Here is a 26,747-nt window from a genome sequence, read left to right as displayed (position 1 = left end):
TGTTGGCCATTCCACTTGCAGAGGGGTTTTTGGGAAATTCACATGCTTCACCAGGGTTGCTTTGGCCTGGTCTGTCAGCTGGCTGGGCAGGTGCGGAAAAAAGGCTCAGGTGATCTCCAGCCAAATCTAGCCACTCTCAGGAAACCATATTGACTCAGCTGTTAAAAGACATCTCAGCAAATTGGCAAAGACTGAAAGGTTTGATAGCACACTGAGTTGGCAAGGTTGTGGGGAAATAGTCATTCTCCTACCGAGCCATAGGATTAGTATGACTTCTATGGTGAGCAATTTGGCAATTTCTGCCCAGATCACAAATGTATACGACTTCTGATCCAACAATTCTGCTTCTAGGAATTTATTCTTTCGATAAGCCCACCCAACTGCCAAGGTCATTCATTACAGCAATGTCACGGCAAAATACTAGCAATGGGCCACATGTCCATTTTGGAGGATGAGCTCAATAAATACGGTGACGGCTTATGATGAAATATTATGCAGCTGTGAAAAAAGAATTAAGATTGTCTTTAACAACTAATTAGGACTAATCCCCAAGATACGTTGATAAGAGAAATAACAAGGCACAAAATAATAAAGGCATACTTCAGAGATACTGTGGGTTCAGTTTCAGACACCATAATACAGCAAATACCACAATAAAGAGAGTCACATGAATTTTTTGGTTTTCCAGTGCATATAAAAGTTATGTTTACACTAGACTGTAGCCTATTAAGTGTGCAGTAGCATTGTGTCTAAAAAACAGTGTGTATAATTGAATTAAAAATAATGCAATTGGAAAAAATGGAGCCAATAGACTTGTCTGATGCAGGGTTGCCACAAACCTTCAATTTGTAAAATAAATACAATAACGCGAAGCACAATAAAACAAGGTCTGTCTATAAATGTGATGCGCTCTTATCTGTGTAAAAACATATGAAAATAATGTTTATACACTTGACTATGCATAAAATACTGCTAAAAGGACCACAAAAATGAGGAATATTGCTCTCCTCTAGGAAGGGAAACTTTGTGTCTGGGATTTGAGGAGAGAGGAAAAGTTTTTACCACGTATATTTTGTACCTTTTAAATTTGGAACCACGTGAATGTCTTTTCTGGTAGGAACAGAATGAAAAATTGAAACCTTGCAAAGAAAACCCAACCAAACCAAAGCCAAAATCTGTAGCCCAGGATAAGTGCACCTGGCCTCAGGCCCCCCCACCCAGCTCTGAGCTCGCCAACTATGTTGGCTGGTTTCCTCTCCAGCGTGGTTTGGATTTGGCTTCCCAAGAGGGTTTAGGAAGCCATGGAGTGTGGGTGCCAGGCTGGCACCACCCCTTACCTGCTCCTTCTCTGAATATGGGTTGTTGAGGACGACAGGCACGTTGCCTTTCCCCCACAGGTCACTGAAGACTCGGTCATTCTCCATGCCGAGGGGCAGAGCTTTGTGTGATTTGCCGTCCAGATCTCTGAAAGGCAAGGCAGGGGAGGTGAGGAAGATGCGATGCCTGGAGTGACCGGCTGGTGGCCCTGGTCTGAAAGTCCTGCATCAGTACAGAGCCTTCTGGGATCACTCATGTGACTCTACACGGAGCCAGCTAGCTTTGGGCTTCCAGCCTGAAACTTCATAGGGTCAAGCACAAAGGCGAGCTCATCCAAGCCGGCATAGATGGCTGGCACACACCCAGTGTGCAGACATCATTTCAGGAATGATGACGACATGGAGTTTGTTTCCCCCCTCCCCATTCCCCCATTTCATAATCTAGCAACACAGCAGGCCCATCTCCTAGTAGAATCCCACACAGAACCCCTGGATAACTTAACAGCCATGAAACTTACTGGTTGAAGACCTAGGAAGCTGGAAGGAGAGGGTAGGAAACCAGCCCTGTGGGCCACGGTGATAAGTCATTTCCACACCGACCAGAGCACTGGTCACAAAACTAATGACATCAGCCCAGGATAAAAAGGAATTTTATTCTGAAAACCGGGGGAACATAGCATTACAAAAATAATAATACTATTAATAATGACAGCGTTTACTAAGCACTTGTCATGTGTCAAGCACTTTACATACGTTTTAGTTAAGTTAGTCCTTGTGACAACCCTATCAGGTAGGTATGAATGTTGACCACCACTTTACAGATGGCGTAAGTGAGACAGAAACTAAGTTGCTCACGGTCACAGTATTGCAGCTTACTCTTCACCTTTACTCTGAAGTGGAGGCTCTCAGTCTTATCATCACTTCTCGTCATTGTCATCATCACCATCATCATCACCAGTACCACCACTGCCATCGCCACCACCACCACCAGGACCACCACTGGCATCATCATCACCACCATCACCACCACCAGCATCGTTCTCATGATCATCACCCTTGTCACCATCCAACATCTCCTTATGAGCAAAACCATCATTATCACCATAGTCATCATCACCATCCCCAGACACACCAGTGTTATCATCACCCTCATTATCACCAACGTCACTCTCATCATCACCTTCGTCGCATCATAATCTTCACTGCCATCACCACCCTCTTCCACCATCACCATCATCATCATCTTCATTACCACCACCACAATCCTCACAACCATCATCAGATGACGAAGCTGAGGCTCAGAGAGGTTAAATCACCAGCCTAAGTCTCACAGCCAGGGAGGATGGAGCTGGGATTCAAACCCAGGCTTGTTTCTGACTCAAGAGTCTGACCTCTTAACCAGGAAGCTTTCCTGGCTCTCTGCCTGTGAAGTCTGATAGGTTCAGGAGGAGGCCATCTCAGCTCGGTTCCAGAGGTTGACCACCCTCTGAGAGGGAGAGAAGTCATGGCTGAGATGGGACTGACTCTGCACCCAAATCCAGATCTCCCGACCAGCCCTGCCTCACCTCTGTTCTCCTGCCCTTCTGCTTCCTTAACAACCTGCCTCTGTGTAACCCTCCCATCCAGTTTCATTCTATGGCATCCGTCTGTGCCCTAGCTGTGGACAATGCGACTTGCCCTGTGGTCCATCTCTGTTTGGGCCCCAGGCGCTGAGGCTGGTCCCATCTTGCCTTCTGTTGTTCTATGTTCCCAGCTTTGGGGACTCCTGGTCTTGGTTCCATAATTTCCCCTAATTCCCAATCTGATGCTGACAGTCATTTGGGATGAATCAGAAGCCAGGGTCCAAGCTCTGAGCGCAATGGGGCCCCTCCAGCTGCCACACGGGGACCAACCAGAACCTCCGCCTTGCTTTGTTTCAGTGTCCTGGTGGCCCATGTGGAAGACACGTCTGCTCATCCTGTTTGAAGAGGTCTGCAGTCGTTAGAGGGAACATTCTGTCTTACCCTTTTTAAAATGTCACCAAAAACACACCAGGAGTGGTTCTTGATTACAGACATGTCCCGAGTCAATGGTTTACTTACACGGTGATAAACAACGGAATTGTCTGTTGAGACGGCTGCTCTAAATGTCACTCAGCTCCCTCTCAGCTGTAAAACTCCTGCTTCTAGGCTATCACATGATCATAAGTGGGGATTCAGCAGAGAAGAGAGGAGGTTAGAATTGTTTGAGTGTCGGTAATATCCCAGGTGCTAGCACAGAAGTTGTTTCATTGACTCTCGACAGACACTAAAAGCTCTATTTTACAGATGCAACAACTGAGCCCAGAGAGGGTATGTATCTCCCACGGTCTCAGAGTAAGCCGAGGGGAGAGCTGGGATTTGAATCTAGGTCTGATCGATGCTCGGCCCAGATCTTTCCTTTTTTGAAACAGAGACAGGAAAAACGAATCAGGATGCTTTACTCTAAGCCAGAGGCTAAAAAGCAAGGAATCCAACATCTCTCGCTGAATGAGGCCGGTTTACAGACATTACAGGGTGCAATTACCTAGGCAACTGAAATGGCTCACATGGCTTGTCTTGTGTGCATCTGCAGGGAGAGTTGCTTTCTCACCATCTCACCATCCTTTTCTTTAGTGGTTTTTTTTTTTGTTTTTTTTTAAGCCTTCAACACCCTTGTTTAAATAATGCATTTGAAGTGTTTTGTCAACCCAGACTTATTTAAGAGTCTGTGATGCACAGGAGAAGAACATTTTTTTCACGAGACCATGGGGAACATCCGTTAGCATCCAACGTGGAGCTATTTTGCTTCTATGCACCCAGGGACAAAATCAGTGGATTGAGGTAGACTCTTAACCCCCGACAAGTCTGTCAGTGGTAAGTAGGTCTGAAGGAAATACGTGGTTTATTGTCACGAATTTGCTCAGCTTGGGATGTATCGGCTATATGGGTGGCGTAGCATGCTGGTGAAGAACACAGGCTGTGGATTGGGTGGGGCTGGGTTCAACTCACAGCTTTGCTGGTTATAAGCTGCATGACTTTGGATATTTTGGATACTTGACCTTTCTGATTCTCAGTAAATTCATCGGTCAAATAGGGTTAGTAATAATACCCAGTTCACGAGGTTGCTGCAATAGTTAAATGAGGTAAAGCTGACAACCCTTAACCTGTGGCACCTACTATTGCATTTACTGCTAATTTGTTTGTGGGCTGATCAGACAGAAACAGAGGAAGGAAAACGCTAATTCTTTATGAAACAGTCAAGCTTGCTCTAAGCCAGCATGGTCTGGTAGAACTTTCTGCGTCAGTGGGAACATTCTCATCCATTATCTTCAGCCCAGATCTCCACTCTCCCCTCTTCCTAAGAAGCACACAGTGTCCACTGTTACATTTATGCCTGACTTCTCCAAGTCGTCCTTCCATCTTCCCTCTGCTGAGAGCAAACTCCTACTCACCCTTCAAGGCCCACTTCACATGCCACCTCTCTTGGGGGTTAATAAGGCCATGCTTGTAAAATGCCTAGTTCACAGTCAGCACTAACTCAACATGAGCTATGTTTATCTTTATTTACAACTAAGGAAACTGAAGCCTAGAGAGATGAGGTAACTTGTCAAGGTCACACCACCAGTGAGAAGTGGAGGAAGCCTGGAAATAAAGCATCACCTTCTCACCGTTCTCCTAGATGAGAATTACTGAGAACAGGGCTTATGGGGGAGGGGCAGCCATTTGACTGGGCCTCACCCTCGTGGAGAACCCCAAATTGAGATATCAAATGTCCCCCCAGATGAGGTGGAAGTGGTGAATGTATTTATCCATAAATGTAATTTTGGTAACTCTGATCTATCATTTCTTCATTTACATAAATGCACTGGGACCCCACAGATGGAGGTGGATGGGGTCTGGCTTGACTTCTGAGAAGCCTGGATGGTGACTCTCCTTTGCCCGTACTCTTGAGTCTTGGCCCTGCCCAGCTGCCTGAGGGGGGTCTCAGTTTAGATCAGGATTTCTCAGCCTGGAACTATTGCTGTTTGGGGTGAGACAATTCTTTGTGGTAGGGAGCTGTCCTGCGCATTGTAGATGTTTATTCCAGCTGCATCCCTGGTCTCTATCCACTGGGTACCAGGAGCATGCCCCGCCACCCCCACCACCAGCTGTGACAACCAAAAGTGTCTCCGATGCTCCCTTGGGGAGGGGGAAACATGCTCCTCCCCATTTAGAAGCATGGCTGAGCTGCAGCTGAGGACCCCAATCTCACGCCTCCCACCCATTACCCCTAATCCTTGCTCTATGCTCACCCAAGGGTCTGTGAGGATTTATTCACCAGTTGTCCTTTGTCCCCAGATGGGACTGAGGAACCCGCCTTCACTAAGTGGCTCCCACATCCTCTCAGCATCCTTACCCCTCTAGAAAGACCATCCTCCGGTGGACTTAGCCTTCTGGTGGACCAGCCATGAGGGCAGCGCCATCATATGGTCATGTCTGGTGGCTCCCGGATTTCAGGGCGCATCAGAATTAACCGAGAGGCTTGTTAAAATTCCTCTGAGCTCACCCTCTTGGAGAGTCTAAAATAGTGGATCTAGCTGGGAAGCCTGGAACGTGCATTGCCAAAAGTACCCCTTGGCGGCCAAGGACAGCCTTGAAGACCCATTTCTCTGGGAGGGCTCTGAGCTAGACTTGACAGTGAGCAGCAAGGTCCCCTCCTGCTGAGAAGTGCCACCCTCCCCCAGCTCTTCTGCGGCCCCTCACTTACCCCCCATGAGACCAGGTGTGAAGCACCACCTCCCACCCGCTGAGCATTTTAAGGACTAGACCTAAGCCCTTTCCTTCCACGTCGCTAGCGGGACCATCATACTCAAGCCAAGAGTCAGTCTAGCATCTCCAAACCTTCTGAGGACCTTGGCCAGATCCTTCCAACGGAGGCCCCCCGGGAGCCGGGGCCCACTGATCTCTCAAGCAGCAGGGATGGAGGTCCTGGGTCTCACTCCCCAGGGAGTTTACACGTGTGTTGGTCGGTGACCACTAACCAACCCTGAGGACCCAGGAAGGGGAGCAGGTGGGCCAGGCCTGTGTGCCCTGGAGGTGGGGGCCGCCTGCTCCCGCCCGACCAGGCAAGGAGGCCGCTGAGGAGCAGCTGGTCCTGGCAGGAAGCCCTGCCCGCGTCTCCCGGCAGACAGCACACTCTCTCCGACCCTCCTCCTTGCCCTCCACACTCCAACAGCCTTTGGTTTCTGCCTCTGCCTGGTTGCGGATGCTGGGGCCTGAGTTGGCAGGAAGACCTGGGGGCTGTGGAAGCAGGTCTGGGGTCTCTGTGCAGCTTTTCTGCAAGATTTCATCACGCTGGAGTGGGGGAAGGTCTCGATAAAGAGAGAAGTGCACTCTTAAGAGCAGGAATTCTACCATGAATGCTGTAGCGGAGAAGTGAGGCTCAGGAACGATCATGAAGCCCCTCCTGTATTACAAAAGCTGGGCAGGATTCTTGAACTCATGTCTATGGTGGGACAGCTGATGGCCCCTGCCCACGTGTCTGACCTCACTGCCTGCCTCTCTCCTCCCACTCACTACACTTAAGCCCCACTGGCCTTCTTTCAGCAACTTGAACATTCCAACCTTGTTCCTGCCTCAGGGTCTTTGCTCCTACCACAGCCTCTGCCAGGATCATGCTTCCCTAGATTTCGCACAGTTCACACCTTCTGGCCTCAGTGTAAACATCGCCTCTTCAGAGAGGCCTTCCCTGACCTTTCGATCTAACGTGCTACCCAACCCCAAGCCACTCTTCTCCAAATCACTGTATTATTTCCTTCATCATCATTTCCTTCCGCATCATTATCTCAAATGATTGCATGTGTCTGTTTATTATTCATGTCTTGTCTGCTCTATGACTGCAGAACGATGGAGGTTCGTCAGTGGATTCCCAGCTCTGAGGACAGTATCGGAGGCAGAACAGATGCTTGGTAACTATGCATTGACTAAAAGACGGTGGGGAGCCCTCTGGTTACCTGCAATTTGAGGTGGGTGGGCTGGCTTAGCTGTTTCCCATAAAGAGAGGCTGGGTGCCCGCTGGACGAGGTGGCGGGGACATAGATGGGAAGAGGGCACAGCACAAGACTATAACTGCTATAAATAGGAACTTTCTCCCCTACCCCAGGACAGGATGGGCTGGGGAAGCCACTCGTGTTCGAATGGTCAGAGTGAGAATGAAAATTTGCACCGAGAGTCAGCGTGATGGCCAAGTTATCGAAGTCAGTTGCTTAGGTGAAAAATGCCACCAGGGTGATTCAGAGCTACAAGGCACGCCAAGTACAGCCCAGGTGGAGATTCTCTTAACTCAGACAGTCCTGGAATCAATGCCGTCGTTACTTGGTCTGAGGTCAGTTCCCCAGGGGGCTGTCTTTAGTTGATGGCAACTCAGAGCTGTCTTTAGTTGATGGCAACCTCAGAGCCTCCCTTTCCCTTTAAGACTGAGAAAATATTCTGATGTCCTCAGAAATTTGATGCTTAGTGGCCAAGGGCACTGTGGCCAACAGTGCAATCTACAAAGTCAGTAGAGGGCAAGAGCATGGGTTTAGCGTCAAGTTTTGGCTTTGCCCCTTGCTGGCTGTGTGACCTGGTACAAGTGACTGCACCTCTCTGAGCCTTGGTTTCAGTATCAGGAATGCAGGGTGCTATGAGAAGGAAGTGAATTATCTGATGTAAAGGCCTTAGCCTGGGGCCAGGCCAACCTGGTATGCTCAGCAGAGGCTGATTTGCATGATGATGATAAAACTCAGGCTTGATACAGATGGAGGAACCCTCCCCCAATTAAGCTGATTCTCTAGGGTTGAAACTGACTTCCGTTTCTCCAGCCACATTCTCTTGTCTGGTATCTCTTCAACTCTAGACATTTACCATGAGATTTCTAGGTAGAGCCAATGCTGTGTGACCTTGGGCAAGTTGCTTCACCTCTCTGAGCTTTAGTTCCTTCATCTATAACCAGGGGCTAAAACCACAGATCCTACTCAGGGAGCTGAATTCACGCAAGCTCTGAAGAGGTGACTTGTGAAGTTACTCTCATAAGTAACCGAGTGCCCTGCAAGTGGATGAGAAGTTATCAGAGCGCAGGGCGAGGTTAACCGGCTAGTCCAGATGGATGCTGGACTGAGGACCTTGGCCTCTTTAGAACCCTCCTTCAGGGCAGCAAGCTGAGCAACCTGGATATCCTCTGCCATGCAGCATTTTAAAGTGACCGTTCCCAAGTGCACAAGGTCCCGAATTCACCGCCTTCCTCCCTGACACTCCCTCACCTGCTGCCACCACCTGCCAGGGCCACCTCCCCTGGGGGATGGAGAGATGAGTCTGTGTTTAAGTCAGCATCACTTCTCCCCCCAAATAACAGGAGAGAAAGCAGCACCCCGAACAACAGGACTAGGGGTGCCCTGTGAGGGAAAGGGACTAGGACGGAGCAGGGGAATAAGTCCACGTCCAAGTGGAAAGAAGGACGGCAGGAGGAAAATGAGGCCAAGAGAGCAGAAGAGTCAAGGTCGCTGCTGAGAACCAGTGATGGACCCAGAAGCCACTGACGCCAAGTTCGTGGGGCTCTGGGCCTGGTGGGCAGCTGGCCTCATTGTCACCCAGCATCCAGGATGCCAGTTTCGACCTCTCCCCCAAAAGCCGCCTGGCTGGCGAGGCCCCTGGGAGGATGAGTCATTTCCAGGCAGCCCTGTGGTCCAGGGGGCTTGAATCCTCCCAGGCCAGCAGCCCCGAGAGGGGCCCTGAAGAATACCCTGTCCCTGGGCTTCCATTTCCTGACTTGGGACACTGATTCATCATGAGACACTTACTCTCTCAGCCCCAAGCAGACAGTCTGGCAATTTGTGGGGGTGCTTTGGTGGTTATTAACGATGATGACCAGCACTCCCGGCATCACAGTGGGAGGGAGGTGGCATCGGGGGTGGGGGAGCATCCTACAACACCAGGGACAAACCCACTCAAGGAAGAAGGGTCCTGACTGCCATGCAAACTTTGGACATCCACGTAGATTAAGAAAAAAAAAAAAAAGCTTAAATTTCTCAGTCAAGATCTCGGTTCGGACTTAACGTACAAATTTGCCTTTAAGTGATAACTGAATTTGCCATGCATGCAACTATTGGGTAAATCAAAGAAAGATAGGACATCGTTTTGTCAGGAATCATTCATTCGCCATCTCAGAAAATCACATCACCAAGGCGACGCTGCAGGTGGCATTTGAGTTGCCAACACAACACACCTGCGTCAATCTGCATCTGATGCCGTGGCGTCTGCAGCCATTCTCCGTTTAGGCGAAAACATCTGACATTCCAGGGGGGCCGTGCCTGGGCACTGATATATTAAATTATAGGCTCTTTTATTATAAATTAATTTTATGCTCTATCTCCTTTATTTTATAATTAGGGCATTATATTGATGTTAAAAAATGTGAAATGTGGGTAGGTTACATGATCCATGAAAGAGTTCCTCATCAGTAAAGGGGGAATTTAAAAATTTTTGTTTAAAAAATGGGGGTGGAGAGCTTTGGGTCCAGTCACTGGGCTGGGGGAACATGAGCTGATTCAACATTACCCATCCTGAGAACCACTCACCTCAGTGGGTTTCCCAGAGGCATATACCTGCCCCAGGTCATTTTCTCCCGAACTGTACCTCCACCAAAGCAGATTTTTTTCTCCTGCTTTTGGTCAAATAATTATACCACGTGCGAGATTGAAGCGGGGTCCCTGGAGGGAGGGCCCTGAGGGACGAGGGCAGCTGAGAGCTCAGATGTAGCTTCTTGAGTTGGGAAAAAAGTTCTGCGGGAGCAGGGCCCCATGTCAGACCGGCTTGTCCCACCCTCCTCCTCCGGGAAACAAAGGCTCCTTCCCCGAGATGAGGTTTGGAGAGGCCCCCTCGGGGCCTGGCCACCAAGAGGGCTCCCGTAACATTCCTTACACTTGCCGATCTCATCCCAGCCTGGTGGCCTGTCCCCAGCCCTTATGTCCTGGACTGTCGGCTGGGAGAGGGAGTCCCATTGGCTCCTCGGGTGGAGGGCCCAGCTCCCAGCTCCCAGCAATGGGAGGGACTTCTCCTGTACCACACACCAGAGTCAGACTCCTGGGGCTGGGGTGGGTTTCTGAAATAGAGCCCCCGGGAATTCTGCAGCGCACACCCCATGCCAGGCCCATGCCCAGCTGATAATCAGAACCAAGTGCGTAGGTCATGAGATACAGGGGTCAGCTGCCGCACCAGGTAAGGGGCCCCGTTCAGGGTCTCACTGCCCCTCTTGGGAGAGGTGGTGCTGGGGATGAGGGAGGCACGGATCGGATTAGGAGGAAGAGGTCATGCTCTGAAGCCTCTGAGGACGGGCACTTCCAATGCCTTCTGGAAAACAAGACCCGTGATAGATTCCAGATTCTACAGCTGTTTTAGAATTTTAAGTCCTCGGAGTGAGACAGGGGCGGGGGGGTGGTTAGTGTGTGCCCAGAAGCTATCTCAAAGCTAATCATGCCATCTCCACTGGGTGTGCCACTGCAGGGACCCCTGGGGGGTGGCAGCTCCCCCGAGTCTGCGGCAGGTGGGGTCCCGTGCTAGTCATGGGAGAATCAGGCTCCAGGTCTCTGCTACCAGGAGAGCCCCAAGGATGGATCCTGGCCCCCAGCTTTGGAAATGGACATCAGGGCACTGGGGGAACCCAGCCATCTGCCCCACCAAAAAGCTCACACCCTGTCCTGTGTATGGGGCCCAAGACTCACCATCTCCCACGGAGACAGGACCAAAGGTGTGGGGGAGACTCCAGAGTGTCTGCAGGGAATTTGCCGAAGCAGGAAGGGCAGGGCTGGAAGGGCAGCAGGTGACCTGTCTCCCCTCTGCCCTGGCACTTCTCACAGAGCCTCCACCTTCCTACTTGGGGTCTGGCTGGGACCGGGTCAATTTTTGCCCAGGTATGAGAAGCTGGAAAAGCCCCAGGATGTAATGGTGGGCCGTGGTGGGCTGCCACCACTGGGGGGCCCACCAGTGGGCAGTCTGGGGGCTGCCCCACCAGGAAGGAGGACTCCATCCCATGCAGTTCCTCAAACACGGCTGGCACACTGGCACCTCAGGACCTTGGCACCTGCCCTTCCCGCTGCCTGGAACGCCCCTCCTCCATGAAGCCCCAGGGCTCCCTCTAGCCCTTCCCTCCGTGTCTTGCAGTGTCGCCTTCCTAGGGAGACCTGCCAACTTCCTATCTGCAATGTCACCCTCCTCAGTACTTCCCAACCCCTCCCCAGTTCTATTTATCTACTTAGCACGTATGACTAGCGGTCTACATAGTTTACATCTGTGTCTTCCCCACTGCACGGTAAGCCCCCCAAGGTCAGGGGGTTTGTCTGTCTCATTCACTCATAGGATCAGAGGACCCGTCTCTTCCATTCACTGCTCTACCCTGAGGTGCCCAGAACAGTGTCCAGCACAAGGTAGGTCCTCAGCGAACATTTGTTAAATGCAGGGGTCTGGGGAGCAACTTTAACCCAGGCGCCCAAGGGGCTTCCTGATGACCTCTAAATGCTCTTGGGACACTCAAGGGTCCTTGAGGAGGGGGTTGGGAAGTCTTGGGTCTGGATTTCTGGGGGGCTCAGACCTGAGCCCCCCTCTGTGGATAAGAAGGGTCTGCCTGGTGGCACTGTGGGCTGAAGGGTCAGTGCCCGACCTATGACGGGAGCGGAAGGCAGAGAGAAACTCCCCTCTGTCTCCCATCTCCTGGCCCACTGCTCCCCGACCCCCTGGCCTAGCTGCTGATTTCTCCCCAGACAAAGAGCTAGAATCACGGACTGTGCTGCCATCTCTCCTTCCCCGGAGAATCAGAAGATTCCAATCTGGCAAATACAGAGGGGCTGGTCCCCAGTTCTTCAAGTTCTAACCCCGGTTCCCATATAATCTGAGCAAGTCCAGCATTTTGGGGAGTGGGGGCCAATTCTCTGCTTTGACTCCATTTCCTCCCTTCAGAAGCTTCCCAGGCCTGGACTGGCCGTCACCAGGAGACAGCTAGCTTGGTCTAAGGGTCCCCAGCACTCAGCTCTTCCCATCTCTCCCCCCACAGCCTCGGCATCCACCCGCACCTGAGTCTGCTGTGCACACTAGCCTCTCACTCTCCGGGTGACCTCGGGGAATGCCCCTCCTCTCTGAGCCTCAGTCTTCCTACTGTGAGATGTGGATTACAAAAATACCCACCCTGTGGGGTTGCTGGAAGATGTGACCTCGGCTGCCATCATCATGAGCTCTGGGTTTGGCTGGGAGAGAGACGCATGGGACGTTACGCCCATCCCACACTTGCAAAGGCAATTTTCAGGGAAAGAGACAAGGGTGCTTGAGTGGATGCACCTGTGCAGACGTCTGGGCCAGCTCCAGTTGGCTGTTGGGCTGTGAGATTGAATTGCAACACACGCTTGCACACAACACACACACACACACACCTGTGGGCTTACCTGTCTACCTGGACTCCTGCATCCTTTGTCTCCGCCTTGGCAGGTCCCCCTCCGTTGATCCCTTTGCCCCCATTGGTGAGAAGATTCAGCACAGGCTCTATTTCTTTGAGCAGTTTATTGTTTTCCTCGCTCCCCTGGAGGGCAACCCCGGGACTTTTCTTGGCAGGGTCCTGGCCCGGGGGCCTGGGAGCCAGGCCGTTGGCGTGGGAGAGTGAGCCGGCTTCCTGCCCAATGTCTGGCACGTGCTGTGGCCCATTGCCAGGACCCGTGGCCCCGTCCACTGCCAGTGGCTGCTCTTTGCTGGCTGATGATGGGTGGGACAGATCAACGGCTGTGGTGGGAGCACCCAGGGGCCGTGTCACCCGGATGGTCTTGGGGGTCCCGTCCCCGGTGAAGGTGGTCTCCAGGTGCGTGGTGAAGCCCTCGGGGCCCCTCAGAATGAGGACCACGTGGGTCTCAGAGGCAATTCCCCGGAGCACCTCCAGGGCACTGTCATAGCTCAGGTCCACCAAGGGCTGGCCGTTGACCGCGAGAATGATGTCCCCAGCCTGGATGAGGCCACTCTGCTCTGCAGCACCCCCTCGGATCAGGTCGGAGACGATCACAGGCGGTTTGCTGACCCTCTCTTTCACCAGGAACCCCAGGCCCCCTACCTTGCGCTTGAAGAGGCGGACAGAAATGACGTTGGGTTGGATCTGCTGAACACTGAACATGTGATTCTCCATGGTGTCTAGTGTCCAGGGGTCTGAAGATCTCAAAATACGTCAAGCTGAGACGATTTCCCCAGGAGGAGCCAGGCTTCAGGCTGTGCTGAGAGAAGGAGCCGGGGGCCGACGCTGCGGGGCCGAGGAGAGTCTGGAGAGGGAGCTGCTGCTGGGCCTTGGTCTTCTCTGCCTTTGACGTCAACTCCGCATCATTCACTCATTGCTCTTGGGCTGTCGGTGGCATGATTTCCTGCGTCTGCCTCCTTCCTTGTTCTCTAAGGAAACGACGGTTGATCAAGCAGACGTCAGGGGAAGCGGTGGGACGTGTCCCTAAGCAACGGGTCAGGCAGACAGTGGAGGAGAAGTGTCTGGTGGATGTGTCTAGAGGTGACGCATGCTAGCATGGACTATCCTCTGGGCATCACTAGCCCATGAGATGCAGATCCAATCTGGGGCCTCCTGAGCTGAAGAGAAGGAACAAGGGAGGGGATGAAAAGATTTAAAAAGGAGAGATGGATGTGGAGTGCCCAGAACCACCTTTAAAACTAAGATGGGAAATGCAGGCAACCTAGAAGCCTAGCCATAAGATGCTCTGGAGTTTTGAAGCCAACCTAAAAACGAACTCCTTCTTTCTCAAGGGGGATACCTCCCTAGGTAGCTGCATATTGCCTGGTTTCAGTGCCACGATCAAAGCCCTGTGAGACCGAGGGTTTCCTGGGGGAAGCCACTGACAGCCCCAGAAATCAAATGGCAAGAATCATAAGACCTCTCTTATCTCTTTGCCATTGCGAGAAGCCACCATTCCAACTTTTCACCAGCCTTTGACTCTCAGCATTTTGCAACACTTTCCATCCTCAGGTCAGGAGCTCAGCCGACAAAGATCTCCAGATTCTCCCTTCCAGTTGCTCCCAAAGCCCCCACAACAAAACTAACAGACAGGGAACGATGTCCCCTTCCACCGACCAGGGATGTCAACTGGCCTTTAGGACCATTTTTGTAACTATCAACTTATTCCAGGTTCAAAAGGATAGACTTGGCCCCATTCCAAACCATTATAAACCAAAGCTGGCATAATAAATACCAAAGTCATGGGTCCACATAGAACGTGGGAAGACATCTGGGAACCAAAGACTATTCGAGACCCTAACAGAGAAACATTAGGAAGTGTGGACTGGATACCCCTAGGGTTAGATAAAACACAGTAGGTGCTCAATGCATATTTGTTGAATGAAAAAGAAAAAGCCCCTTGAGGGGAGGGTATAGCTCAGTGGTAGAGCACATGCTTAGCATGCACGAGGTCCTGGGTTCAAAATCCCAGTGCATTCATTAGAAAAAGAGTAAGAAAAAAAAAAAAGGAAAAAGCCCCAAAGACTAACACAGCGATCACTTATTGAGCACGTCTGTTCTTAACGTGTATTTTTTTCCTCCTTTGATCCTCACAGTAACCCTTCAACAGACAAGAAGACCAAAGCTCGGGAAGGTTCAGTGACTTGTCCAAGGTCACACAGAGAATGATGATGGATGGAGGATTTGAACTCAAATCAGCTCCACTCTTAAGCCTGAGTTTTAAAATTTATACTCTAGTTTTTAAAAATTTATAATCAAGTTATTTTTGCGAATCCCACCAGCTCCTCCAGGCTGGGAGAGATGGGGTATGGCTGGGGTACCAAAGGCCAACAGGGAGGCCAACTGGGGATGCTGTGGCCCTGGTGAGGTGTGTGCAATTGTGATGCGTCTGCAGCGGGCAGCTGTGTGAGTGTGTTTTCTGTGTCTGAGTTGGGGCAGGTGATCTGTGGGCTGTGGGCAGTGGAGAATGCCTCCCATCTCTTTCCTATCCCCCAGCTTGAGCCTCAGTTTCCTCTCCACCCTGGCATCTCTTGCTGCTGGCATCCTCAACTCCTTAACACAAGGAGGGAGCCCCCATCTGCCACTACTAACAAAGTGATACTCCCTTGTTTCCTTTTTAGCGACTTCCAGGGGTCACCTCAGGGCTGAGGCAGCTGATAAACTCCTGCTGCCTCTGAGCACAGGAGGTGCGTGCAGATAACCCCCTGAGAAGGAAACGCTACCTCCTAGATCCCTTTCGCGGGGTGGAGGGGCGGGCGGGTGGTTAGCAAGTTCAGCCTCTCCCTTTTGCAGCTTGCGTTATGTAAGCCCGCCAGCCCCTCTGTGTGGGTGAGGGAATCTTGAATACCCAGACCCAGCCCGGGCTGCCTTCTCCATCTGGCGTCGCTGTGTGTGTGTTTCTGTGTATTCATGCATCGCCCTCGTGCTGTGTCATTTCTCTGCTGTGTGTGTGACCGTGTGTGGCCCGTGTATTGACAGGCTGAGTGTCTTTCAGCGTCTTGCTGCTGGGGTTCTGGTTGGCAAAGAAAACCATCCAGAACCACTATGTCCTTCCTCATGGGGGAGGATCGGTCCACCCCATCCACCGCTGCCTTGCTTCCTGCACTCTCCTGGAGCCCCATTTCTCCCGGGTACCAAATCCAGGATGTTCGTTGTTTAGATGGAGGCAGGGACAGCTGGGACCTCCAGATCTCCCTTGAGTGTCCAAGTTTGGCATTGGGCTCCGTTCTTTAATTAAAGAAGGAGCTTGAAGGTGAGCTCTTGGGGAGGTGGGGCCCCCAAGCTCTCTTCTTCCACACCCTGGCTTGGGCCAGAATTTACTAAAGGACAGAGCCAGGGCTTGGCTTCAGAATAAAGCAAGCAAGCAACCCACGAATGTCCCCGACCACTCCCAGCTCTTTCTCTTTCTCTCAGCTGCTGTCTAAATCAGAGAGGGCTGTTGGCTGGTGCTTGGGAAATGGGAATGCTGTTGCTCAGACTTTGGCCTTAGAAAGGCAACTTGATCTTTGGAAGGAACTGGGAAGAGGCAGGACTTGGGAGAGGGAGGGATATTCAGTGTCTGCGGAGAGCGGGAGAGCGGGGGAAGGTGGGTGGGTGTGGGGGAACAAGCTCTCCATCTAAGCAATTCGAAACTTCACCAGGGTCAACCCTAATCTTAATAACAATCCCTCAGTACTATGCCTCTCTCCCCAAAGCACAGCTTCATCTGCTGCCATAGTTTCATCCACACCCTGATGGGGATCAGGTTCAGTATCTCACTTATCTTGCTTTGTGAATGTTCTGCGTCCAGGAGCCCCCTCAACCCTGGAGCACCTGGGATGGCTGGCCACCCTTCTGCCACAGGGAAGATTTTTCAAGGCCCTATCTTGCTCTATTTGTGTGTTTCTGGGTGAGTTCTTTATTTTCTCTGAACCGCAGCTTCCTTATCTGTAAAATGGGCTCATCAGGTAATTACTCCCTCCCTGGGTAACTGGGAGGATTAAATAAAGCAGTAAGTGCAAGGGTTTCAGCAACATCACAGAGTTGAACACTCAGAAGAAGTGGCTGCCTGTTATTGTTACATAAGATGTAAGGATTCGGACTTCCTGGCTTTTAATTCAGGGCACTTTCTCCTCCATCCCAGTCTGTCCAAAGGTACACCAAGGGCCACCTAGAAGGGGGCCCTTTGCTTGAAATCACACAGAGGAATCTCACGCCGGTCATGGTACAAGGCACTGAATACAGGGAGACGGGTGCTGGGTAGCGCATCCTGCCAACCCAGCCTCCACCCTTTGGATCTGCGATTTTAAACAAATCACGTGTGTGTGCATGCCGGCGCACATACCATGGAAACAATACTTGGCTCCAGGCCTCACTGGAGTAGTTCCGTGGCTTCGGGTGTATTTATTTCATTTACCTTGCTGCGAGGAAATTTGCGGCTGACTTTCCGGGGATGACTGCCAGGGAGAGGGAGGGAGCCGAAATAGGCCAGCGTCTGCTACTGCTACTACCATCTCGCTGTGTGACCTTGGGCACGCTACTCCCCACCCTGGGCCCACGTCTGCACCAGAGGACTGGTGAGAGCAGCTTCTAGTGATTGTTTACTGTGTGCTAAGCGTGGCGCTGAGCCCTCGGCATGGGCGGCTTAATTTCATCCTGACAGTGACGGTATGAAGCAAGTGTTGTTTTTATCCTCACCTTACAGAAGTTCAAGGTGACTGAGGGTCAGAGAAGGAAAGGGAGAGGGTAGCCCTGGCTCTAAGTGAGTGGTGCTGGGCACTCACCAGGGTCAATGTCAATCCTAGTAACAACAATCCCCTGAGGACGATGCCTTCCCCCTCAAGCACATCTTCATCGCCTGCCACACTTTTCACCCTCACCCTGACTCAGGTCACGTTTGATTGTCTCCATTTTATAGATGTGGAAATTAAGCTACAACAGGGAGGCCCACTTGTCCTGGCTTGCCCAGGGCTTCCCATTTTTAGCACTTAAAGTCCGTGAACCTTAGGATGAAGAGGAGCCGTTAAAATCCAAAAGACTGTCCAGCTCTCCGACTCAAAAATAAGGAAACAGATGCCGGGAGAAGCAAGGAGGGGTGGGGTGTTCATTTGATATGGATCAGTGACAGCTGGGCAGTCTGGAGCTATCTGTTTAACAGGGCAGCCACTAGCCACGTGTGGCCACTGAACCCCTGAACTGTGCCTGGTTCCACTGAGATGTGACGTAACGGTGAAACACACATGGGGTCACAAAGACTAGGAGGAGTAAAAGAACATCAAATATCTTCATAATTTCCCAATATTGACTACATGTTGAAAGGGTAATGTTTGGGGTCTATTGGGTTAAGCAAAATTATTATGAAAATTAATTTCACCTGTGGCTTTTGATGCTTTGGAATGTTACTATGCAGTTAAAAATCACACATGTGCTCACACTGTATTGCCACTGGGCAGTGGAGGTCTAGTGTCTGACCTCCTGGCCCCTGGACGTGAGATCCTCCCTGAACCCCACCGAGCATCTGCTGATAAGTTAACCAGGCAGTGTGATGAGGGTGGAGGTGGGGGAGACAGAAAACCCACCTAGAATCATGTGAAGAGAGAGGCAGTAGCAGAATGTCCCCTAGGCTGACAGGCCAGGATCCAACATCTTGCTGTCTGAACGGCGTCTGAAATCTAACCCATCTGTGCAATGAATGTTTCATTTTTAAAAATGAGGCAGATCTCTATTTCCAGGTAGGGAATGAGCTCCAAGATATACCATTAGGTGAAAAAAGAAAGATGCAGATGGATACATTCTGCACACGTAAATGAAGAGAATATTCTGGAAGGAACGGGTATCATCAGCTGCATCTTAGGAGGAAAATGTGAAGTCAGTAGTAGGAGGGAGACAGACTTTGCACTGACTACTTTTTTTCCTTCTCTTTGAATATCATATAAATTATTATTTTTCAAATCATGTGCATTACCAGTGAACTGTGTATTACCATTAAACATTAAAAACACACACGCACACACCCAGCCTGTGAACTCCTGGCTGTTTTCAGCTCAAATACCCACAAAATCTCCAATGAAGTCACAACTCTCTTTCCCATCTCTCTCCAACCTCATTTTAAAACAAATCCCAAATCCTCCATGTCTTAACAACAAAATACCGCCACCCCCAACACATACAAAAGACCAAAACCGTAAACCAACTGTGCTCTTAAAAAAAAAAAAAAAAAAAGATGGAAAACAACAAAACACAGCAAAACAACCAACTTCCTTTCATCGCCCGAACTGCTAATTTGCAGTCTTTCCCCAGAGAGAACACCGCCCGGGAATCAAACTGACGTGCTTTCTCCCACGCTGGCAAGTCACAGCTACAAACCTGCCAACCTCCGTGAGCCGGGGGGTACGCTGGCATCGTGTGTCAAAGTTGGGGATCCCAGAGACACGGGAGCCCTGGTGCTGGGGGGTCTCCCCAGCCACGTAATTCCCCTAGTGTCACAACTACAGTTTGTCTGCGATGATGTTAATCTTCCCATATCTAAGGCCCACACCTCCGGGGCAGGAACAAGTGCCATTTACAGTTAGGAGTGCAAGGATGAAGGACTGTTTGGCGGTTGACGGTACACCCTGCTGTGAGGCTTTGGGAAACCCACACTCTCTTCTGTCGCCTCTTTGAACAGCGGTTTGACAATATCTACATCAAGAATTGCAAATACACACATCTTTGGCCTGGCAATTCAATTGGTAGGACCTTCTCCTGCAGATAAACTGAAAGGAACATCCTTACACACACACACAGACTCTTATCCTTGCAGGATTGTTCAGAATATCAAGAGACTGGGAAAAATCTGAGTACCCGCTAACAGGGAACTGTTACATAAACTGTGACACATCCACGTGATGGAATACAGGGCAGGCGTTAAATTAGGGGGGATTAGATCTACAAGGACCAACGAGAATGATCTTAAAGACACATTGCTAAATTTAAAAAGCAAGATGGAGCATACCGATATATAAATATATTTACATGTTCACTCTATATATTCATCCGTATTTCCATATAAGCTTGGAGACGCACTGAATCTCTCTGGAAAGGCACCCAACATACATTGCCAACAATGGTTGCTTCTGAGAAAGGGGACTGGGAAGCTAGTTGGATGGGAAAAGGAAGCTGGCTTTCTAGTGTATATTCTTTCATACTGTTTATTTACGTATTTATCACTATGTTTTTGTATCACCTTAAAAAAAAAGACCAAAGTCTTTGAATTCAGACTATCTTGGATTTGAACCCTAGCTTCTCCACTTGGCTTTGTGATGGAGGGCAAGTTACCTAACCTCTCTGAGTCATATTTTCTGCATCTAAAAAATGGGGATGATAACAGGGCCTGTGTTGAGGACAGAAAGAGATGAGTTAATATTTTCTGAGTTCTTACAATGCCGTACCCAATGGCACCCACTACTATTACTAATAATGATAATGCAAGTGTCCATTATACTGCTGGCTGGCTGTAGCGTCAGATGGACATATGTGTTGCTTAAAGTACTTTGTGCTGAAGGACCAGGTAAAAGCTGTGGACACACCAAAAGAGCAGGATTCGGTGTGTTGGGACATGAAACTCAAGAGAAGCAGCCAGAAACGCGGGCCCTGGAACCTGGTGATGAGTCACCACCACTGGGGTGGGGTGTGGGTATCTACTGGCCCAATCTGTCATCAGGAGAGAGCTACAGGGCTATCGTCCCCATGTGGGGCTAGATCTGGGGAATTATGAAAACTTCGCTTCATCTTCATTGTGCAAAGCTCATTTTTTTGAGCTAGTTTAGTCAGCTGTGCAGCACTGTACCCATCAAACAGACAGAAAATTCCAGGGTTTGGGGCTAAGGTTCTTAAATCCCTTCCATCCATGAACCCTTCAGTGGCACAAAAGTCCTCATAAATGTACCTCTGCCCTCATCGTTGCTGGACTCGCCCCATCACCGGAAGTGTCATGTGGCGGTGGAAGGCATGCGCGTTGGAGCTGGAAAGACAATGGTTTGTGACCCACCTCCACCACCTATAAACCTCAGGTTCCTCATCTGTAAAATGGGAGCAATAAATTACATGGGATAATTAAATGGGAAAACATTTGATGGGATAATCCATGTAATGCCATGTGGTACTTCTATTACTTTTAGAGTCACTTTAGACCTCAAGGAAAATGAAGTATTTCAGCCCAGATTTTATGGGACCATAAACATGGCCAAGAGGATGGCCTCATTACTATAAAAAGGAAACATATTACCAGTGGTCTCTGAAACATTTCTTAAGAATCATTACAAGAAGATGGCCCATATTTTCTACCCCCAATAAATCTCATCCTCTTTTATTTTCTTTTTCTTCCTCCCCTTCTTTTCTCTCCTTCTTTTCCTCTCTTCTTCCCTTTTTTTTTTCATTCATATCATCTAGTCATTCACCAGCTCTTATATAGCTCCCAACTAGGGTCAGTGAGGAGGCTGGCACTGGGAATGAAAGACAGACCAGACAGACAAGACATACAGCATCCCTGCCCCCAGATCTCACAAACCAGGCGTGAAGCACGGAGTGGAGAGAGATATTAATGACAAGTACAGCGAGTAGAACAAAGTGGACATACAAGGTGCCAACAGAAGCACTGACAGGACACTTAACATAGTCTGAGTAGTGGTGGTCAGGGAAGACTTCCTGGAGGAAGAGTCAGGATACAGAGTTGGCCAGATGAAGGGATGGGTGGTGAGAGCAAGGGATGGAGGAGAGAAGGCACTGAGGTGGGAGGGAACAGATTTGAGGCACTGGACAAAGTCCACTATGGTCAGAGAAGAAGGTCAGTATCTTACAAAGCTGAAGAGAGCTTCAGGATCAAGCAGGTCTCTTGAGAGCCAAGTTAAAGATTTTGGACCTTATTCTTATAGCAATGGTAAACACTGGAGGGATTTGAGAAGTTCTGTGGTTGGATTTAGATTTTATAAAGATGCTGGATGGACAATGGATGGGAAAAGCGAGGCTGGCTATGGGGAGCCCAGTTAGGAGGCTGCTGCAGGAGAGCAATGAGAAATGATGATGGTTAGGATTAGAATAGTGGGAGGAAGGAGGAAAGTGAGTAGATTTAAGAGATATTTAGAAGGTTGAGTCAGCAAGATCTGGTGACTGATTGGATGCAGGGGGTTAGGGAGAGAGAGGTGTCCAGGATGACTTTCCAGCTTCTGGTTTCTGCAAATAGGCAAAACATTATGGGTGGAAAAAAAGGGATAAGAATGAATGAAACTCATTTGATAGAATTGTCCTTCTTGAGTAGTAATAAGTAATTCAACTGTGGTTTAGTATATTTCAAGAGTCAACATTTCCTGATGCCATTACTTCCATAATTCTGAGAATTAAGGGGGAATACAGCAAATAGACTTGATTTGGCTCATTCCCCATCTGTGCCATTTCCCAGGCATTTGATCTTGGGAAAGTCATTTTTCACATTTTGAAGTCAGTTTCCTTTTGTGAAATTGAAAAGGTAATAACAACTATTTCCAAGGTTTTTTTGTGAAGATTAAATAGGACGGATGCTGGAAAGAGCACCTTGTAAACTGTAAATGTCAACTGCAATGGCAATGTCAAGTCTTTATTTTCAGGAGGACATCAAGTATAGTATTCTCCAACTTGCAGCTCCCTGGTACCTGGAGACTCAACCAAGTTTCTCCTGGTGCCTGGCATCCTTGGGGGCCTATGGTGCAGGGAAGCTGGGTCAGCAGGACTGCAAAGGGTGCTCATGAAAGGAAAAGGAAGTAAGAATGATTATTTTAAGGGAGCAGTGATAATATCTGCTCCCTTAACTGGAAAGTTCCTTGTAAATAGATCATAGCATCCACATAGGCTTGAATCAATTACAGATGAATTTCAGCAAAGGGAGAACACATCAAATAGAAAACACAACTACAGTGGCAGGAATAACTCGCATATGTCAGATACATCAGTAATAACAATAAATGTAAGTGGGTTAAACTTATGTAAAAGATCAAGACTCTCAGATTGACTAAGTGCATTTGCAGTTACCCTGTATTAGCATGGATGTAGGGACAAGCTCCAAGGACAGGAGGGAAAATGGTTCACCAAGGGAGGTATGAGCTTGGTGTACATCTGCTGGCCACTTAACTCTAAGGCAGCATAGGTCTGCTTTGATTTGAAAGATGTAATTGACTCTCTTCTTACAGAGTCATCTGTTAGCACCTAGTAAACACAGAATATTTACTGAATAAATAATCAGCTTTCAAAGCAATATTGCTTATTAAATTTTTATTAATTAGCTTAAAATATATGGAATTAGCAGTTTTGCAAATGATCAAATTCACCAATTTCCTATAGTTCATTTTGAATATTTTTATACATAAGGACTTTATTGAACTACCTAATTTTGTTCTTGCAACAACCACACGAAGGGCATGATATTCTCACTCTATAGACTGTCGAAACTGAGGCTCACAGATGTTAATTAAGTCACAGAAGTTTATCCAGCTAGTGTCAATGGTGGGGATTCAAACCAAGCGTGCCTGAACTCAAAATTTTTGCTTTAAAAAAAAAAACAACTCAATTAAACTCTTTTATTAGCCACAGGAATTTTCAGTCTCAGATTCTTTTAAAGCAATCATATCACCTACAAATAATGACAACTCAAAGTCTTCGCTTTTATCACTTTCCAGGTACTACTGTGTACCTTAATTTCAGCTGGCCTGACCACCACCGATTAATTTTAGTAATTGGAAGTCGAAAGGGACTCTCAGGGTTTTTTACATCACTGGTTCATTATATGGAGTCTATGTGCCTCCTACAGGGCTCAGGAATCCCTGAAAATCCTGGAATTGTGTGCAAAACTTCTGTGACTACATGCATATGTGTATTTATATGGGAAGAAGGTCCACAGCAGTAATACAATTTTCTAAGTACTCCTTGACCTTGACTGGAGTAACCTCACACTTCACAGATGAGGAGTTTGAGGCTCCTAGATGGGGAAGAACTTGCCTAAACTTCTTAGAGACAGAGTCCGAACTAGGATTCAGGAAGTACCTCGAAGACAGAGGTCATGGTTCCCTGGTTTGCTGTTGCACTCCCAGTGCACGGCAAGGTGCTCAGCACGTAGCAGATTCTTGATAAATCAGTCCCCATCTCCAAGTCTACAGCTACTGAATAAAATAGCCCAGATGGGAGGTGGGAAGAGGGAGTGGTGGCGATCGTAGGGAGCTGAAGAGCCCACGCCACGTCTAGAGGGCCATTCCAGCTGGGGGGTGCCATGCAGGAAGGCAGGGCTGGCGTCAGCTTACTTCCTACGTGTTGCAGAGAGGTGATAACATAGCCCACACAAATGAAAGAAGGAATGAACGAGACTTCACGTACTTGTGTAACAATGCTTCGAGTCAGAAAAAGGGGGGCTGAGGAGGGGGTGGGTCTCAATGGAGTTTGTAACGTCACCAATGATGGACATTGCCTAATATCTTGCTATGTGAGGTGTGGGCCGTGGGCCATGGACCACAGGCTTCGCCTGTGAGCTGGTTAGAAATGCAGACTCTCAGGCCCATCCCAGACCTGTGAATCAGATTCTGCATTTCAAGAAGACCCCTCAGGTGATTGGTGTGTATATTATAGTTTAAGAAACACTGGTCCAGTTTGCTCCTAAATGCCTGAGCTACATTTTTGCAGTTGAATGAAGCTGCAACCAGAATACTTCAATCTAGGGAGTGTGGTAATATGAAGTTGAACCACGTACAATTGCAGATATGCAACTATTTTGTGACCTACAAAAATGGCACTCTCAAATGAAATTTCAATTTCCACCCAGACTATAAACTGTTCTGCACAAAACTGTCTGCTGCAGACTTAGGGTATCATTTGCTTCAGAAACGCTCTGGCCAGATCTTACAAACAACAGCCCACAGGCATGCAGATGAGTTTCACACCTTTTTTTTTTTCCCCAAACTGGTTACCACCATTTAAAAACTGTAAGTTTCATATGAAACATCAATTTCTGACTTTCTTGGATCATTGGAAGGAGCTTTCCTACTGGGTCTGCACTCCTGAATGTCAGTAAACAGCTGGAGCAGGAGGGGATGCCCCATTTACGTAGGGCATCAGCTCTCCAGTGTCCCCCAGCCCTCACTCATTCATTTCTTGCCAGGACCCTGCAGGTATTTATTTGACTGTGGGACCCCTGCTAGGTAATGCGTTTTGAAGGGCAACAAGGAAGGTCACCTTTAGAAGCTGCTCAGTGAAGGGAAAGATGTGCTTAGTGATTCGGGTCCTGTCACACGTGCTCCCAGTAGGTTCAGGGCTTGGATGGGATGCCCACCTTCCTGAGAGCTCTCTGCATCGGTCCAGCCCATGTCCTCTGGCCGATGTTCCCCCTGCCCTCATTCCCCACGGGTTAAACCTACTAAGAATGGTGCAGCGTTTCACACAATACTCATCCTTAACTCTGTATTTCCTTCTTCTCCTACTGTGGTGTGTTTACAAAAACCCTTCTCGAAGCGACAACTTTCTCAATGGAGCTTTTTCTTTTGATGTCAAGCCACCCTGTGCCTACTCATTCCAACAAAAACTGAATGGAAACCAGCCTCCTTTCTCCTTTCGGAGGGAACACACAGTCCCGGATGCCTTACTGTTTTTCTTAGTAACGCTACTAGGGAAACTGAACTGGCGGGGTCTTTACCTCCTGTTGTACCAGCATACCTGGTGACATCCCTTCCTCGACACTGAGTGACACACTCTCACCCAACTCAGCCTTACCGGACAGAGCTCTGCAAATTTCCCCCTGAAATAAAATCCCAGAAAGAAAGAGAATGCCATCATGATAAACAGCATCGAAGCTATCATCACCGAGGTGGGAAGGAAGGCTTATGGGGGAACGTCATGGTTAAGGCTGTAAGTGCAGGGTTCAAATCCTGACTCTGCCAGTGACTGAGTGTGGTTTCGGGCAGAACGTTTAGCATCTCAGCACCTCTATTTCTTCACCTATAAAACGGCAAATATAAATAATGTCTACTTTGTGGGCTCTTGCGAGGATTCCAGGAAAGAATCTCATGCTTCCCCCACTGGTCTTGCCACCTTCATATCTTTGTGCCAAATCCTCTGTCTCACCTATGGAATTTTTATTTACTATTTTTCCTTCAACTTGACTCATTTTTTTCCCCTTAAATACACACTACAGCCTCATCCAAAGGAATAACACCCATGAAATCATGGTACGAAGGTGCCAGCTACATTTTTCTATTATCAAAACAAATATTTAATGAGCAAATTTGAAAAACAGATACCACCTTGCTCCAATCATGAGAAAACACTGAACCAGCTCCAACTGAGGGACATTCTAGAAGGTGATGACCAGTAATCTTTGAACGTGTCACATGCATGAGAGGCCAGAAGACACTCACATACGGTCACAGGTCAGAGGAAACTGAAGAAAAATAAGCACTAAAAGTGGTGTGAGAGCCTGGATGAGGCCCTGGAACAGAAAATGGTCATTAGTGGAAAAAGTGATGAATTTCAAATAAGATCTGTTGTTTAATGAATAATCTTATTCCACGGTCAATTTCCTGTTCTTGATCATCGTATTATGACTGCGTATGATGACAACGTGAGAGGATGCTGCATAAGGGATAAAAAAGGAAAATCACTGTCCTATTTCACAACCTATCTGTAAGTCTAAAATTACTTCAAAATAAAAGGTTCTAAAAAGTGGGTAACAGCGCTCATTCAAAAGTCCACGAACAATAAATGCTGGAGAGGGTGTGGAGAAAAGGGAACCCTCCTACACTGTTGGTGGGAATGTAGTTTAGTGCAGCTGTTATGGAAAACAGTATGAAGATTCCTCAAAAAACTAAAAACAGACTTACCCTCTGATCCAGCAATATCACTCCTGGGCATATATCCAGAGGGAACTCTAATGCAAAAAGATACATGCACCCCAGGGTTCACAGCAGCACT

General features: G+C 48.8%; 1 protein-coding gene across 5 annotated transcripts in view; it reads right to left on the bottom strand.

Moving 5' to 3' along the window:
* NOS1 (nitric oxide synthase 1) overlaps window positions 1-26,747 on the bottom strand; it is a 166,919-nt gene that overhangs the window by 69,326 nt on the left and 70,846 nt on the right. For 2 of the 5 annotated variants that reach the window (XM_032471388.1, XM_032471389.1), the window contains exons 2-3: window positions 12,760-13,927; window positions 1,338-1,464 (exon numbers count right to left, since the gene is read on the bottom strand). In XM_032471388.1, coding sequence (XP_032327279.1) covers window positions 1,338-1,464; window positions 12,760-13,484 — 852 coding nt within the window. In that variant the 5' untranslated portion in view covers window positions 13,485-13,927. Of the gene's footprint in view, window positions 1-1,337; window positions 1,465-12,759; window positions 13,928-26,747 lie in introns of those variants that run through there. The other 3 variants (XM_032471391.1, XM_032471390.1, XM_032471392.1) reach the window with 2 other exon arrangements.

The sequence above is a fragment of the Camelus ferus genome, chromosome 32 (genome assembly GCF_009834535.1).
Source record: "Camelus ferus isolate YT-003-E chromosome 32, BCGSAC_Cfer_1.0, whole genome shotgun sequence".
NCBI classification, from domain to species: domain Eukaryota; kingdom Metazoa; phylum Chordata; class Mammalia; order Artiodactyla; family Camelidae; genus Camelus; species Camelus ferus.
Note: the sequence above shows the minus strand (reverse complement) of the source record. Positions and strands in the feature narration are given on the sequence as shown.